The following is a 14,626-nucleotide window of genomic DNA, read 5'->3' as shown; positions in this document are numbered from 1 at the left end:
CATTATAAAAGCACACGGCTTATGTATGTAAATGTGACACACACCTACAGAGAAGCCTCAGCGATATCTACTGGCAACCATCTTTAATAATGGAAATGAAAATATTAATTTCCTGTGATGGAAACGCAGGCAGATACACTTGAGATAACAGTTTTAAAAGCAGAATTGCTTCCCCCCTGGGAAATGTGGGTGTAACTTCTTCTACTGAGGGCCTTTCAGACGTCCTCGGGCCTGCAGTGCATCATCTTACCTCCTTATGGGCTTCGCTGGAGATGCGGTTGGTGTAGCGGAGAACCTCCAGCTCCATGTCGGTCTTGATAAGGCGGCTGCAGGAAGAGAACGGAGACACGAGTTAGAAAACACGATTCTCCTGTTCATCCTGCATGCAGATCACCCCACCAGGTCCAAAATCACATCTGGAGCAGGTTTCATTACAACCTGCGAATTATTATTTTGGCCATTTGGCACTTTTGTCCTCCAAAATGGACAGTCCAAAGCCCTTATGGTGTAAAATATGACGCACGCTTTCCTTAAATAACACCAGATGCATCAAAAAGTAATGAGTGAGTCATAATGCAGCAAGGACCCGAAATGGGAGCAGCAGCAGCAGCAGCAGGGCTTCGCTGGCTCCGCCCAAACAAATGTGTGCATCATCCCACACACTCGCTCTCCACCAGGAGATGGGAGCACTCGATTCGTCTGAGAAATCTCGTTAGCGAGGTGTTGCTCCCAGTCTATTCCTGGTCAACTTTCCATCACAGTTTACCCGTTAATGATGGCGCGCACATTAGAGACGCCGCCGCCGCGCGTCACGTCCCATGACTCAGTGTGAAAGCGCCGCACGGAGATAATAAGATCGGGTAAAAATAGTCTCACATAAACAGAGAAGCCATCGGTAACCTATAGCTACCTTCTAGTCAGAATGGACTTTATTTATTCATTTAACGTGCTGAGCAAAAGTGTTATATTTCGATTTGGTATCGATCTCGATTTGATAAGAAAAAAAAAGATGTGGATGAACCGGACCTGGAGCCCTATCTGGCAACACCAGGTAATAAGCAAAGGGAGAGAAAGACCTCAGCCGAGTGAAGGGTGGCCGTAATGAACCGGCGTCCCGGCGAGTAATAAGGAGCCGAGTCCTAATACCAAGAGCAGCCGGGCAGGCACGGAGAGCATCAGAGACTGAAACGCGCCGCGCCTCCGAGAGGCTCCACCAAATTGCCTCGCCAAGCGCTGAGAGCCGGCGTGGTGTGGGGCTCGGAAGCGACTCGATACTTTCATTTAAAAAGCAGGGAGGGGGGAAAAACGACCCGGGCCGGCCGGCCAGGAGACCGCGGCCGGGGAGGAAATATGCAAAACTTCACCTGAGAACATTTCTACACAAGGCCGGCAAAATGCACGGAGAGCAGCTGGTGCTGTGGGTCAGAGTAAAAAGAAGAAATAAAACCTCGCGTCCACAGGCTTCCAACAGGCATGGATGATCACAGGAGAGCTTTTAAAAGGAAACCCACGATATTCCCACAGACTAGGCTCACGATTATTAAAAACCCAATCCTCTAACGTCAGTCATTAAAGCTGAGTGGACTTGGAACACCTAGAATTCTAGAACATTCCATCTCAAATCATCCAGTCTCGATACTGAGCACAGAAGAGTGCCGCTGGATAGAACGTCTACTAAAAAATAAAAATGTCTGTCGTATGAACCCTGCACTAAAAAAAAAACATAACCTGAGAAACAGAAATAAATGGTTGTGCATAAAGGAAGCACCACTAGATGGCGCTGCCTGGATTGAAACAGTAAAGTGAAGTGAATGTCATTGTGAAACACTGCAGCACAGCACACGGTGCACACAGTGAAATGTGTCCTCCGCATTTAACCATCACCCTTAGTAAGCGGGGGGGCAGCCATGACAGGCGCCCGGGGAGCAGTGTGTGGAGACGGTGCTTTTTAAATGAGTCGAAAGCACCAGTGTAGATTTTGTAAAATGTTATGTAGCCATTGTAGTCAAAAACTCCGGTTCCAGTCTGCATTACATTTAGAGAGTGAGAAGCATCTGATGAATTTCAAACTCTCTTCATTTGGGCCGCCCTTGATCATTCGGAGACGGTCTGCTGAATGATGTCTGCAGATTTAACTGCTCTTACTGTATGATCACACACAGTAATTGCAGCAAGTTCATCTGAAAGCTCCCGAGTGTTTTGTGCCGTGGAGCCACCAGACACTTTGAGAACTTTTACTGGATCTTACTATCCAATTTGCGAATCTGATCTATCAAATTCTTAATTAATTTACTGATTTTTAAAAAAGGCCATTAGTATTCGCGTTTGCAGACAGGAGAGATTGAAAGCTGCTGTTCACCTGAAATCCTGCCACTTATAAAGCAATGATGAGGAATTCTGATCATCTTAAACGCTGAGGGCCACTTAAGACTCTTTCAAGGACAGAACAGAGCAGAGCAAAGGTCAGAGTGCAACAAGTGCATGCGGCACTATTAAAGGATTTTACACTACATTTACGGCATTTGCCAGACACTCTTATCCAAAGCAATTTACAGTCAGTAGTTACAGGGACAGTCCCCTTGGAGACACTCAGGGACACTCAGGGGTTTGAACCTGGGTCTTCTGGTTCACAGACGAGTGACTTACCCACTAGGCTACTACCACCCACATGCGCGCTTGTTGGCGCATGTGGAAGGATTGTGGAAGTGGAATCTACAGGATTAACGCATAAAATAAGGATTCAAAGATTATTTACACTGATTTTGAGTGGCCAGTGTTGCATAAATTAAACCTTTTCTTCACTCTGCAATCTCAATTCTCCGAAGGTCAACACTTCGGAGTCAATTAATGATTGACTCAAGGAACAGATAATTAGCCTCATTCCTTCATCCATCCGTCCTTTAATTGAGCCACATAAACCAGCCTCGGCATTTACCAGAATTCCTAAGTTTCCTTGTTCTAGAGATGGAACAAACACAAACGTGTGAGGAACTTGAATGGAAGCGTTCCTGAAGATAAGCCACCAGCCTTGTGAAGGACTCTACACGCCCCTCACAAGCACCCTTCCCCCTCCGGAAAAAGGTACCGAAGCATCCGGGCCCTCACTGCCAGACTCTTTAATGGTTTAATCCCACAAGCCAAGGACTGAGACCCTCAGTCACACACACACACACACACACACACAACCTCTGTTATATTGTAATACATTTACATTTCCAGCATTAATCAGACACCCTTATCCAGAGCGACTTACAATCAGTAGTTACAGGGACAGTCCCCCCCCTGGAGCAACTTAGGGTTAAGTGTCTTGCTCAGGGACACAATGGTATTAAGTGGGATTTGAACCTGGGTCTTCTGGTTCATAGGCGAGTGTGTTAACCACTAGGCTACTATCAGTAATATCTATCAGTAATATAATCTATTAATGCACTGTTCCATCAGCAGTGTTTGCGCTATTTTACTTCGCACATTTATTTATTTCACCTGTTTAGCGCCGTCTGTCTCATTGTTGTCTACATGTTTAAGTTAAATGTTACTCTTGCACTGCTTGTGTACCCTGTTTGCACCTTATGTACCCCAGTTGGACTTTACGTCAGCATGTAACGTTGTTTAAACGTTACATGTAGCGCCAGGTTCCGGAGAAAAGTTATTTCGTTTCACTATTTATGTATATAGATGAAATGACAATAAAGCTCAACTTCAAAACTCACCATTCAACAATAACTGGGTGTAAAATAGTATTGTCCACAGTGAATCTGCAATGCAAAGAAAAAACAGCATCAATACACAAAATACCACAGAATTGCACCAAAAGAATGTTCAAAAATGTAACTTTTAAATGTCAAACTACTAGAATAATACAGAAATTGGTACTATGAGTGTGTCATTTAATACCTGTATGGGAACTGATATTTAAAATGTCTTATGTACATAAAATGAAGAATCATTTCTACTTTAACAAAAAGGATTCAGCCAATCCCTCTACAATTCAGACAGCTTATTTTAAGCTCTAAGTCTGATATGATGATAACATGAAGAGAAATGAACCTTTAGAAAAAGCTAATTAAAGAATGAATAATTGATGCAACTGAAACCCACCGACTGATGCCTTCAAAGGAGGCTTCACGACAGATACTCCCGCTGTCGGTATTCAGCCCACGCTGAGGAGGGGAGGAGAGGAGGGAAGAACATTTACCATACGGCGTTCATGCCTCCGCAAAGCCCCACACAGTCACCTCCCGACTCTCCACAAAATTTCATACAACGATTTTCATCGATCACAGAAAATAAAGCCTTTTTGTAGATGATTCATAATTTATTACACACGACCTGTTTAAATGAGGCAACTTAGCAAATAACAGTGAAAAAAAAAAATCATGGCTAAACGGTAATACAAAAGCGCTGTTTTGGGGGGGGCGTGTATTGAGATTGAGGCGCATTGTCTTCCTGAACCAAATTCAAGCGGCGTTCGAATGTGGCAGCGGCACAAAGCGGCGCGTTCTCTCTGCACCACTGCATGTGGCTTAAAGGCAGCGCTCCTCTCAATTGATTAGTTGTGGGTGGGAGTTGTGCGCGGCCTGTAAAGAGCGGCTGAGCGTTCCCATGTTAAACAGCCTCTGCTGTCGCCATGGCAATCTGCCGACCCGACGGCCGGTGGGAGCGCTCGCTGACATCCTGAGCGCCGCTGCCCGAGATGCAGGTCAAGTGGGTGACGGTTACTACACGACCAAAGTTTTAAAATAATAATTACAAACCTGCAACTCATTCATTGCACTTTTGAACACGAAAGCTTGCTGTAACGTTTAAATCTAAGACGAGGAGTCAGCGAAGGTGCGTCCAACATCCAAATCCTCTAATGCACACAGCAGTTGGCTTTTTGTGAACGTGAGAGTGCGCGCCGGACACGCCCACCAGCTGCCCAGACACGCCCACCGCCCACGTGTACAATAAACCAAATGCAGCAGAGTTCACCGATTACTTCACATTTTACAAAGTTACATTAAATATATTTTCCTGGAAGATTCTAATGAGAATTCTTCCACATAAATCCCTGCCCTTCCGGTTTAGACTGTGGGAGGACCTGTTCTCCTCCAGTGTCCCTCCATCCAGAATCATCTTTACCCCTTTTTTATGATTTTATGAGAAAAGAACGGAGAAAAATACCTACCAGGGTTAAAAGCGCTGCAGGATTCTTACTGGTCAAGACGTCGGCAATCTGTGGAGCACAGAACCGCAGCTTTAAACGGCAAACTGAACGGAACAAATATTAATGCGTAGAGGCTTCGCCGGTGTCTCCATTACTCTGAGCGGAGGACACGGCGCCGGAAAGTGCAGAATCCGGACACCTAAGCAACGCTTACAGCCACGAACGGGGCAGAACTGTGACCCTCCGTCCCAGCGGCCATGTTCAATTGTCCTCAAGTCGAGTGGACACACAGCCATAACGCCTTCAATTATTAATGAAGCTAAAGCCACTTTGTCATAACGAACAGTAACAAAGGCCTGGACGAGTCCAGACAGAGCGCCTGATAAACTGTGTAAAAGCCGGCGACGATGCATATTTAATGTTCAGTTTCCGACACGTTACAAACACGCTGGGGGCCGTAAAACAGCCTGGTCCAGACGACGGCGCCGGGCAACTACTTCCTGCAGGTTGAAATAACCAAAAACAAATGTTGAGTGCATTTTAAATGTTGGCTGAAGAGAGCTGCTGGAAGACGGGTTTACCACGTTAATAATTACACAAAATCACAAAGCCGCGCTGCTAAATTGTACATAAGAAGCCAATATTTAAATAAAACATCAGCCTGAATAATAAATGCGGAAAGTGATCTGACAACCGTAATAGGAAGAAAAATGATGGTAAATAAATGAACATGATCTCCACATGACGAATTCTGAATTCATCATGATTTATCTGAATAAAAAGTGAACTGAAGTAAGAAGTAAACTGATTTTAGAACTGTGCAAGGACCTATAGGCTTGAACTAAAGCACTAATAACCTGCATGTTGGTGTCGGTAGTGGGCGTGGTCACGTTCACTGGAATTAAAGCTCCTGATAACCTGCATAGTGGTGTCGGTAGTGGGCGTGGTCACATTCACTGGAATTAAAGCGTCTGATAACCTGCATGTTGGTGTTGGTAGTGGGCGTGGTCATGTTGACTAGAATTAAAGTGCCTGATAACCTGCATAGTGGTGTCGGTAGTGGGCGTGGTCACGTTCACTGGAATTAAAGCGCCTGATAACCTGCATGTTGGTGTTGGTAGTGGGCGTGGTCACTTTGACTGGAATTAAAGCGCCTGATAACCAGCATGTTGGTGTTGGTAGTGGGCGTGGTCACGTTGACTGGAATTAAAGCGCCTGATAACCTGCATGTTGGTAGTGGGCGTGGTCACGTTGACTGGAATTAAAGCGCCTGATAACCTGCATGTTGGTGTTGGTAGTGGGCGTGGTCACGTTGACTGGAATTAAAGCGCCTGATAACCTGCATGTTGGTGTTGGTAGTGGGCGTGGTCACGTTGACTAGAATTAAAGTCCTGATAACCTGCATGTGGTGTGGTAGTGGGCGTGGTCACGTTCTGGAATTAAAGCGCCTGATAACCTGCATGTTGGTGTTGGTAGTGGGCGTGGTCACGTTGACTAGAATTAAAGTGCCTGATAACCTGCATGTGGTGTGGTAGTGGGCGTGGTCACGTTCTGGAATTAAAGCGCCTGATAACCTGCATGTTGGTGTTGGTAGTGGGTGGTCAGTTGACTGGAATTAAAGCGCCTGATAACTGTGTGTTGGTGTTGGTAGTGGGCGTGGTCACGTTGACTGGAATTAAAGCGCCTGATAACCTGCATGTTGGTGTTGGTAGTGGGCGTGGTCACGTTGTTGGAATTAAAGCGCCTGATAACCTGCATGTTGGTGTTGGTAGTGGGCGTGGTCACGTTGACTGGAATTAAAGCGCCTGATAACCTGCATGTTGGTGTTGGTAGTGGGCGTGGTCACGTTCGTCTGGAATTAAAGCGCCTGATAACCTGCATGTTGGTGTTGGTAGTGGGCGTGGTCACGTTATCTGGATTTAAAGCGCCTGATAACCTGCATGTTGGTGTTGGTAGTGGGCGTGGTCACGTTCACTGGAATTAAAGCGCCTGATAACCTGCATGTTGGTGTTGGTAGTGGGCGTGGTCACGTTACTAGAATTAAAGCGCCTGATAACCTGCATAGTGGTGTCGGTAGTGGGCGTGGTCATGTTGACTAGAATTAAAGTGCCTGATAACCTGCATAGTGGTGTCGGTAGTGGGCGTGGTCACGTTGACTGGAATTAAAGTGCCTGATAACCTGCATGTTGGTGTTGGTAGTGGGCGTGGTCACGTTGACTGGAATTAAAGCGCCTGATAACCAGCATGTTGGTGTTGGTAGTGGGCGTGGTCACGTTGACTGGAATTAAAGCGCCTGATAACCAGCATGTTGGTGTTGGTAGTGGGCGTGGTCACGTTCGCTGGAATTAAAGCACCTGATAACCAGCATGTTGGTGTTGGTAGTGGGCGTGGTCACGTTGACTGGAATTAAAGCGCCTGATAACCTGCATGTTGGTGTTGGTAGTGGGCGTGGTCACGTTCGTTGGAATTAAAGCGCCTGATAACCTGCATGTTGGTGTTGGTAGTGGGCGTGGTCACGTTGACTGGAATTAAAGCGCCTGATAACCTGCATGTCGGTGTTGGTAGTGGCCGTGGTCACGTTCGTTGGAATTAAAGCGCCTGATAACCTGCATGTTGGTGTTGGTAGTGGGCGTGGTCACGTTGACTGGAATTAAAGCGCCTGATAACCAGCATGTTGGTGTTGGTAGTGGGCGTGGTCACGTTGACTGGAATTAAAGCGTCTGATAACCTGCATGTTGGTAGTGGGCGTGGTCACGTTGACTGGAATTAAAGCGCCTGATAACCTGCATGTTGGTGTTGGTAGTGGGCGTGGTCACGTTCGTTGGAATTAAAGCGCCTGATAACCTGCATGTTGGTGTTGGTAGTGGGCGTGGTCACGTTGACTGGAATTAAAGCGCCTGATAACTGCACCTGGGCGTTTCATAAAAATCATTACAAATCTGAAATAATTACACACAAACAAAAAGGTCTGGGTGGGTAGTTAGTTCCTCCTTTACAACATACAGATACCGAACGTCCTTTTGTACCGCAGTTAGTACCTTGTGTTCTGGAGTCGTTCCCTTTATCAGCATAAACGTGATAAATGCAGATTTCCACAGCCTCCATCAAACCAACAGAGCAGCAAGAAAACACGGGCGTCTAACAGGCCGGGAAAAGCCGTGGATTACGCCGGTTAAAGAGCGAGGCCGATGACGATTATTTAACATGGCTGAAAGGAGCCACGGGGAGCCCTGATTCCCCGTCATCGGCACGAGATGCAGCCTCCTCTCAGCTGCGTTTAAACACGCTGTCACAAAGAGAAAAAGGTCACTCAGGAGCCGAAAATGCGCTGAACTCGGGAGCCTGGGAGAAGTGTTTGTTAACACTGTGGTGACTCCGCCCGGCGCTGGGATATAAAAGTGGGAAATTGCCATTTTTCTACCTGATACTTAAAGGTGACACATTACAGGCCTTGTTCCTCAAGTGTACGTAGTTCCCTGGGGTCTTAATGGCATGTCTGTGACACACCTTCCTTCTCACCCTGGATCCACAGCCACGCCCCTTTAAATCAGAACCCCAAATCCTTATTATATATATCCTTATTATGATATAACACTTTGCCAATGTTGTTCTCAAGCTACAAATGGAGAAACTCTTGACAGGATCCAATGCCTCAAGGGTCTCAAGCGAGGGTCCCGTGCGTTCTGGTTCAGGAAGCCAATCAGAAACTTTCTTTTTTTTGCTATTATCAATTCTATTGAAAGCATCTGTTTTTTCATCAACTGAGTGGGTGGAAAAGAAATCCGCTATTTTCCACACGCACTCAATACGGTCTTTTCTCTGGAACTGTGGTCCTCATTCCTCGGGTCCACATTTAAAGCCATTCTTTGTTCTGGTGGTTTACCTCGGGTCACCACGTTATTAAAGTTCAGCTTCCAGGCAGAGGACGGCCGGTTTTGGAATCTCTCATCCTCCTCACCAACACGTGGCTGTCAGCATCACTTCACATTAAACTCTAAATTCCCACAGCATGGCTTTAAAAGCTCAAAAATTCAAATGGTCCTGGATCTACTGCAGCAGAAGCAACCAACAGCCAACACCACCTGACAGTAGAAGTACGTTCTCAACATGTTACACACATACAGCACAAAAGCATCAAAAAATCCACCAGCGTCCATGTAATGACGTCCACAATCCGAATATTCCACATTCAAGGAGCCACCAGCGCCAACGTAATGCACCCGGAAACTCTGAAACATGACATATGGAATAAAAAAATAATAATAATGGCAGCAGGCGATGTAAACTTCAAAGCACAATAACGCGAGGAGGTGAATTCTGAACATTTCAGCCATATTTCAACCAGATCTGTTCGAGTGCGGTTCTATTAAGAGCTCAGAGACAATCATCTTAATGGCAGAAAATGATGAAAGAAAAGTCAAAATGAACGGGACGTTTGAAAAACACAGTAAATTAGCTTCATTTGAAAGCTGCGACTGTTTGGCTCTTTCACATACGGGCTTTCAGACGGATCAAAGGACGTCATTAAAAGCTCATTTACGACGGACGGTAGCTCGGATCGACACCGTACACGGCGCCGAGGCGTTTCAGCTCCGCCCACCAGGCTTCACAGCCCAGATCAGAGCGCGCAGCTGCAGGCACCACCACCAACTCAATTCAAAAGTAGGGCTTATTTGACCTGGTGCAGCAGCTTTTATCAACATTAATATTCAATTTTTCCGATTTTTCAGACAAATAAATGGCCTTTGTGCTTCATTTAACTCCACAGCCAGACTCAGCATGGGACCTGATTTAGACGCTACCTGTTAATGGTGAAAAGTCGGTTTTCAAATTACACCGCAGGCCAAGAGTCAGAGCTGAATTATCACAAACATGAAAAAATGGCAATAAAAGGCATATTAAAAGGCACCAAAATGGGCGACATTGATTCGCAACGATCCGAAATTTTTAGTTAAGACTGAAAGAGCCAACATTTCGGCTGAATCTGCACCGAGGGGCTCCGTATAAACGGATCTAAGCAGTGCTCGGAATTTGAAATATTCCATACTCACATCGCAGGTGTAATGCACCTCGTCCACGGCATACTTCTCCTTGAAGTGTTCGCGCGGATGGATCCTGCCAACAGACACGAGAGAAGGGCCTTTAATGAGCTCCCCTCCGGGAGACGTCTTTAAAAAGTCCCTCAAGCCGCACCACGAAGGACGGAAAAGCACACTTTCTGCAGCGGCCACTAAACTTAAACATGACGCGGTTTAATTCTACATCACAGTAGAATTATTAGCACTCCAGCTTTACGCGTCCGTATCTATGCTCGGATTTATTAGGTCTGTGTAGGACCCAGAAACATGATGAGTTCTGCAGAACATCATGAGACATCTTGAAAGATTCCCTCAACTTTTTACGTTTATTTTTTGCACAGACGATCATTAATGATGATCGATTGAGACCCGTAAATGTCCGAATGGAATCTTGAAATGATCTCCTGAGATGGGTCATTCCTGGTGGACCAGAAGATGCAGATACACGAGCCTCCAGCCTAATCGCTCAGTATTCCATGTCAGATCCAGACTGATTCATGGAAGCAGCAGAGGACCATAAAACATGCAGTCTGTCGCGTCACTTTCGTCCCGTATTTATGTGCAGATGCATGTTTGGTATTGAGAGCCGCAGCCATGAAAGCTGGACCGTCCACATCACAGCGCTGGTCTGAAATTTGTAAGAAAAGAGGGGAAAAAGCAAGTTTGAAACTCACTCTCCCATCCAGGTGGCATAGCTCTCCGGCAGCTTCGGGACAAAGAGGAACGATTTCCCAGAATCCACGTCAACGGCTCCAAAGCAGTCAGCCTCGGTCACCCCAAACGTCCAGTGGAAGAAGGACTCCTGCAGGACACAGCACGGTTACATGTCATCATCGGTTGGAATATCGGCGAAAGGGGTAATTCTACACACGTTCTTCTGTTGGTGTCCTACCGTGACACCAAACAAATAATCATTAGTGGAGAACGTCGAGATCAGTGATGTCTGTTACTCAGTCGCTGTGCTGAGGCCGATCAATCACGTTCCTGCTGACCGCCGCGCCACGCCCCGAGGACAGCGTGATGGATGACTGCGTGCGGGGCGCAGTTCAGCCGCGGAACGGGGGCGAGCGGGGCCGCTGAAGAGGGAACTGAATCCTCTGGTGTCAGAGGAACCTCGTCCCCCATCAGCGCTCCTTACTGCTCAGACTCTGCGGCGCAGGGAGATTTATCATCATCTGGCAACTTCTCGGGAGAGACCACGGCACTGGGCTGAGAACACGTCCCGCGCCGAGCCCCGGCAGAGCTGCGGCTGCACCGCCTGGACAGCAAGCAGCGCCTCGAGATTTACTCCAGAACAGCTTCACAAGTCCTGACAGATTGCACTGGGGCTAACTGTTTACACATGCGCATAAATTTAAAAATGGCATAACCTGCAATAAACCAATGGATTAAAAAACTAGTACCCTCACAGTCCCACCTATTTTTATAACTATATTTCATTATTTCAGTTAACCAACTGAAAACTAGGCCTATAGGTACAGTTCAGGCCAAAAGTTTGGACACCTTCTCATTCAACGTGTTTTCTTTATTTTCATGACCATTTACGTTGGTAGATTCTCACTGAAGGCATCAAAACTCTGAATGAACACATGTGGAGTTCTGTACTTAACAAAAAGTGGAGACCTGGACTCCACAGTCACCGGACCTGAACCCAGTCCAGATGGTTTGGGGTGAGCTGGACCAACAAGTGCTAAACACCTCTGGGAACTCCTTCAAGACTGTTGGAGAAGCATTTCAGGTGACGACCTCTTGAAGCTCATCGAGAGAATGCCAAGAGTGTGCAAAGCAGTAATCAGAGCAAAGAAAGTAGAATATAAAACATGTTTTCACTTATTTCACCTTTTTTTGTTAAGTACAGAACTCCACATGTGTTCATTCATAGTTTTGGTGCCTTCAGTGAGAATCTACCAACGTAAATGGTCACGAAGATAAAGAAAACACATTGAATGAGAAGGTGTCCAAACTTTTGGCCTGTACTGTATCTGTCAGGGAATTTACTCATTTTATTCCACTATGTTCAACTAACCATCATATAATCCTATACAACCATCTTTTCATATATGAGTGTCACATTAACCGTTCTGAGAAAGCCACGGTGGCAAGTTCGGTCTGCGAAGGACGGAAAACTTGAATGCATGTAAACTTAACTCCGCCTCTGAGGTACAGGGGTCTACATTTGTTTGCCATATGGCAATTTGTTTGCATATGGCTATTTTAATATTGTGTATATTTATCTCATCAAAGGCTCCAAATTATACAGATATTGGCCCCGTTTTCACTTTCCTTGGTTACGTCACATGATCTACTGAGAGCAGCAGGAAGGTCACCCCTGTTTGATGTCACCCCTCCAGTCAAACTAAATCTGGCAACATTTTACCCGGAATCTTTTCATTAAAATGACCAGAAAGATCACAAAATGGCCATCACAGCACAGGCCGTCTTTGAGTATATGGATGAACATAAAGGACATTTATAAAATGAAGAAGGTCACGGCTCACGTTAGTAAGAAACCGGAATGGTTTGCAGTGTACTGGAGAAAATGGGTTTAATATTTCAGGCACATTAGATCACGTTTTGTTTTCCAGGTAACAAAAAGATTACTCCCTGTACCTACATGGTGTAAAGATAATTGTACAAGTGTAAGTGCATATATTTGTCGTAAAAATGCATTTAAAAAAAAAAATCTTAAATCAAAAATAATGAAAAAAATGACCAGAAGGAAGCAGTATTTTTGGCCAAAAAAAAAAAAAAAAAAAACTTATGTGATGATCCCATAAAATAGTGAAAGTGAAGTAGTTGTCATTGGTGAGCAGTGGGCAGCCATGACAGGCGCCCAGGGAGCAGTGTGTGGTGAAGCACGTACCTGTCTGAAGAGGACGTCGGTGTCGGTGCAGTACCGCTGCTTCTGCTCGCCTCCCTGCAGCAGAACTACAGATCTGGGATTCAGGTCGGATTTCGCCTTCAGCCCCAGGCAGAGGCGCTGGCGGTTCTCGGCGAAGAGGGCAGCCGACACTCTCAGGGTGTCCTTCCCCATCCAGAACACAGGTCTGCAGCAGAACATTGAGGAGGGATGACAGGTCAGACTAGTCAGGCCTGCGCCCTCAGCATGAACATGAATTCAAGTTTATTCCTTCGGTGTCAAAGAGGTCAACATGAAAAACCCTAAACAAGCACAAATGTGTAGATCGACGTAAACAAGATCAATTATTCTGAATATAAAATGTCAACCTGAATTTAAAGGGCTTAAATTGCATTTCTTTGATCAATAAACCATTGAATTAAATTACAGCGCGTGTTTCCATTGCATTGATTTTCCTGAGGAATCCCCTCCATTATAAAAATACGGTTAAATGTCGAAGGAGGCCGAGCTACCGGGGCGGTCAACCTACAGTCAGCCGCTGCTTCTGTAGCAGGGCTCTTATTTCGTGGCACCAAATACGCAGGACCATTTTAGATCCTTGCTGAATGTAAACATTGGAATATTTTTGGAAAATCAAACTAACAATTTCTGCCATTTCTGAAGTGGTAAAAGCAATATGTCTTGCTTTTTTAAATACTGTTGAGCCAACAAAGCCTTTTATTGTCTGGGGGAAAAAATGATGAAATTGCAGTTAAGAGTCCAGGACGAGGAGAAAGGAAGTGAAAGGAAGGAGAAAAGCAGGATGTGAAAGGTCATAAAACAGCAGGTCAGCAAAGTATGATAATGATCTACAGCGGAACATTTTACCCCCTCCAATCAGGGTTAAAGTCCCGTGATAAAGTTCTGCCACCATATGCATTCAGGAGTTCAAAGCTTACAAACACATCAACTCTGGGCATCAAGAAAGTAAAAAACGTACATACGCAGCTTTAATCGATGTCATTAATAAAGAGGAGCAGAAAGCTGTCAACGAGGCAATTACCCTGAAAATAATAATGAAAAGAGAGGTTTGACGTCCCTCAAGAGTGACGAAGCCCTGCGGATGTTCTTTAAAGCTACGCAAAGTATTTTCAAAGTATTCCCAAGTGCCTTCGGTCCACGTATCGGGTTCTTGTGCGTTAAGAGCCGCTCGGCTGCGACGTTGAGCGGACAGAAGCGGAGACTCGCAGAACTCACCCCTGACGTGCGGCCATCTTGCTCGAGTGGACCGGGTCATGTGACAGAGCGCCGCGTCAGCTGACCCTGCATTGCGGGGCGCATGCGCGTTGAAGGCACGTTATACTACACCACTACTAATAATAATGCTGCTAGCAACACTAACATCTCAGAGCGCCAAGAACTTCCAGGGTCCAGGGTCTGGATGCAGAACATGCGGAATATGCATCCAGAACCTTTTCTGTTACCAGACGGCCTGTTACCGTCTTCAAGTGATAATTCCAAGACTCACGTTTTAAAATAGTATCTACTGGAACAAAACCATTA

General features: G+C 45.7%; 1 protein-coding gene across 1 annotated transcript in view; it reads right to left on the bottom strand.

Annotated features, from left to right (window-relative positions):
- The window catches only part of LOC114766028 (xaa-Pro dipeptidase-like), a 35,061-nt gene extending 20,712 nt beyond the window's left edge, over positions 1-14,349 (bottom strand). The window contains exons 1-8 of the mRNA XM_028956621.1: positions 14,321-14,349; positions 13,088-13,271; positions 10,899-11,026; positions 10,198-10,261; positions 5,168-5,215; positions 4,099-4,160; positions 3,711-3,755; positions 251-326 (exon numbers count right to left, since the gene is read on the bottom strand). Of these exons, the coding sequence (XP_028812454.1) occupies positions 251-326; positions 3,711-3,755; positions 4,099-4,160; positions 5,168-5,215; positions 10,198-10,261; positions 10,899-11,026; positions 13,088-13,271; positions 14,321-14,337 (624 nt within the window). The 5' untranslated portion in view covers positions 14,338-14,349. The remainder of the gene's footprint in view (positions 1-250; positions 327-3,710; positions 3,756-4,098; positions 4,161-5,167; positions 5,216-10,197; positions 10,262-10,898; positions 11,027-13,087; positions 13,272-14,320) is intronic.
- Between the last annotated feature and the right edge of the window lie 277 nt (positions 14,350-14,626).

This window comes from Denticeps clupeoides, chromosome 16 (assembly GCF_900700375.1).
Source record: "Denticeps clupeoides chromosome 16, fDenClu1.1, whole genome shotgun sequence".
Taxonomy (NCBI): Eukaryota; Metazoa; Chordata; class Actinopteri; order Clupeiformes; family Denticipitidae; genus Denticeps; species Denticeps clupeoides.
This window is presented reverse-complemented; position numbering and strand designations above follow the sequence as displayed.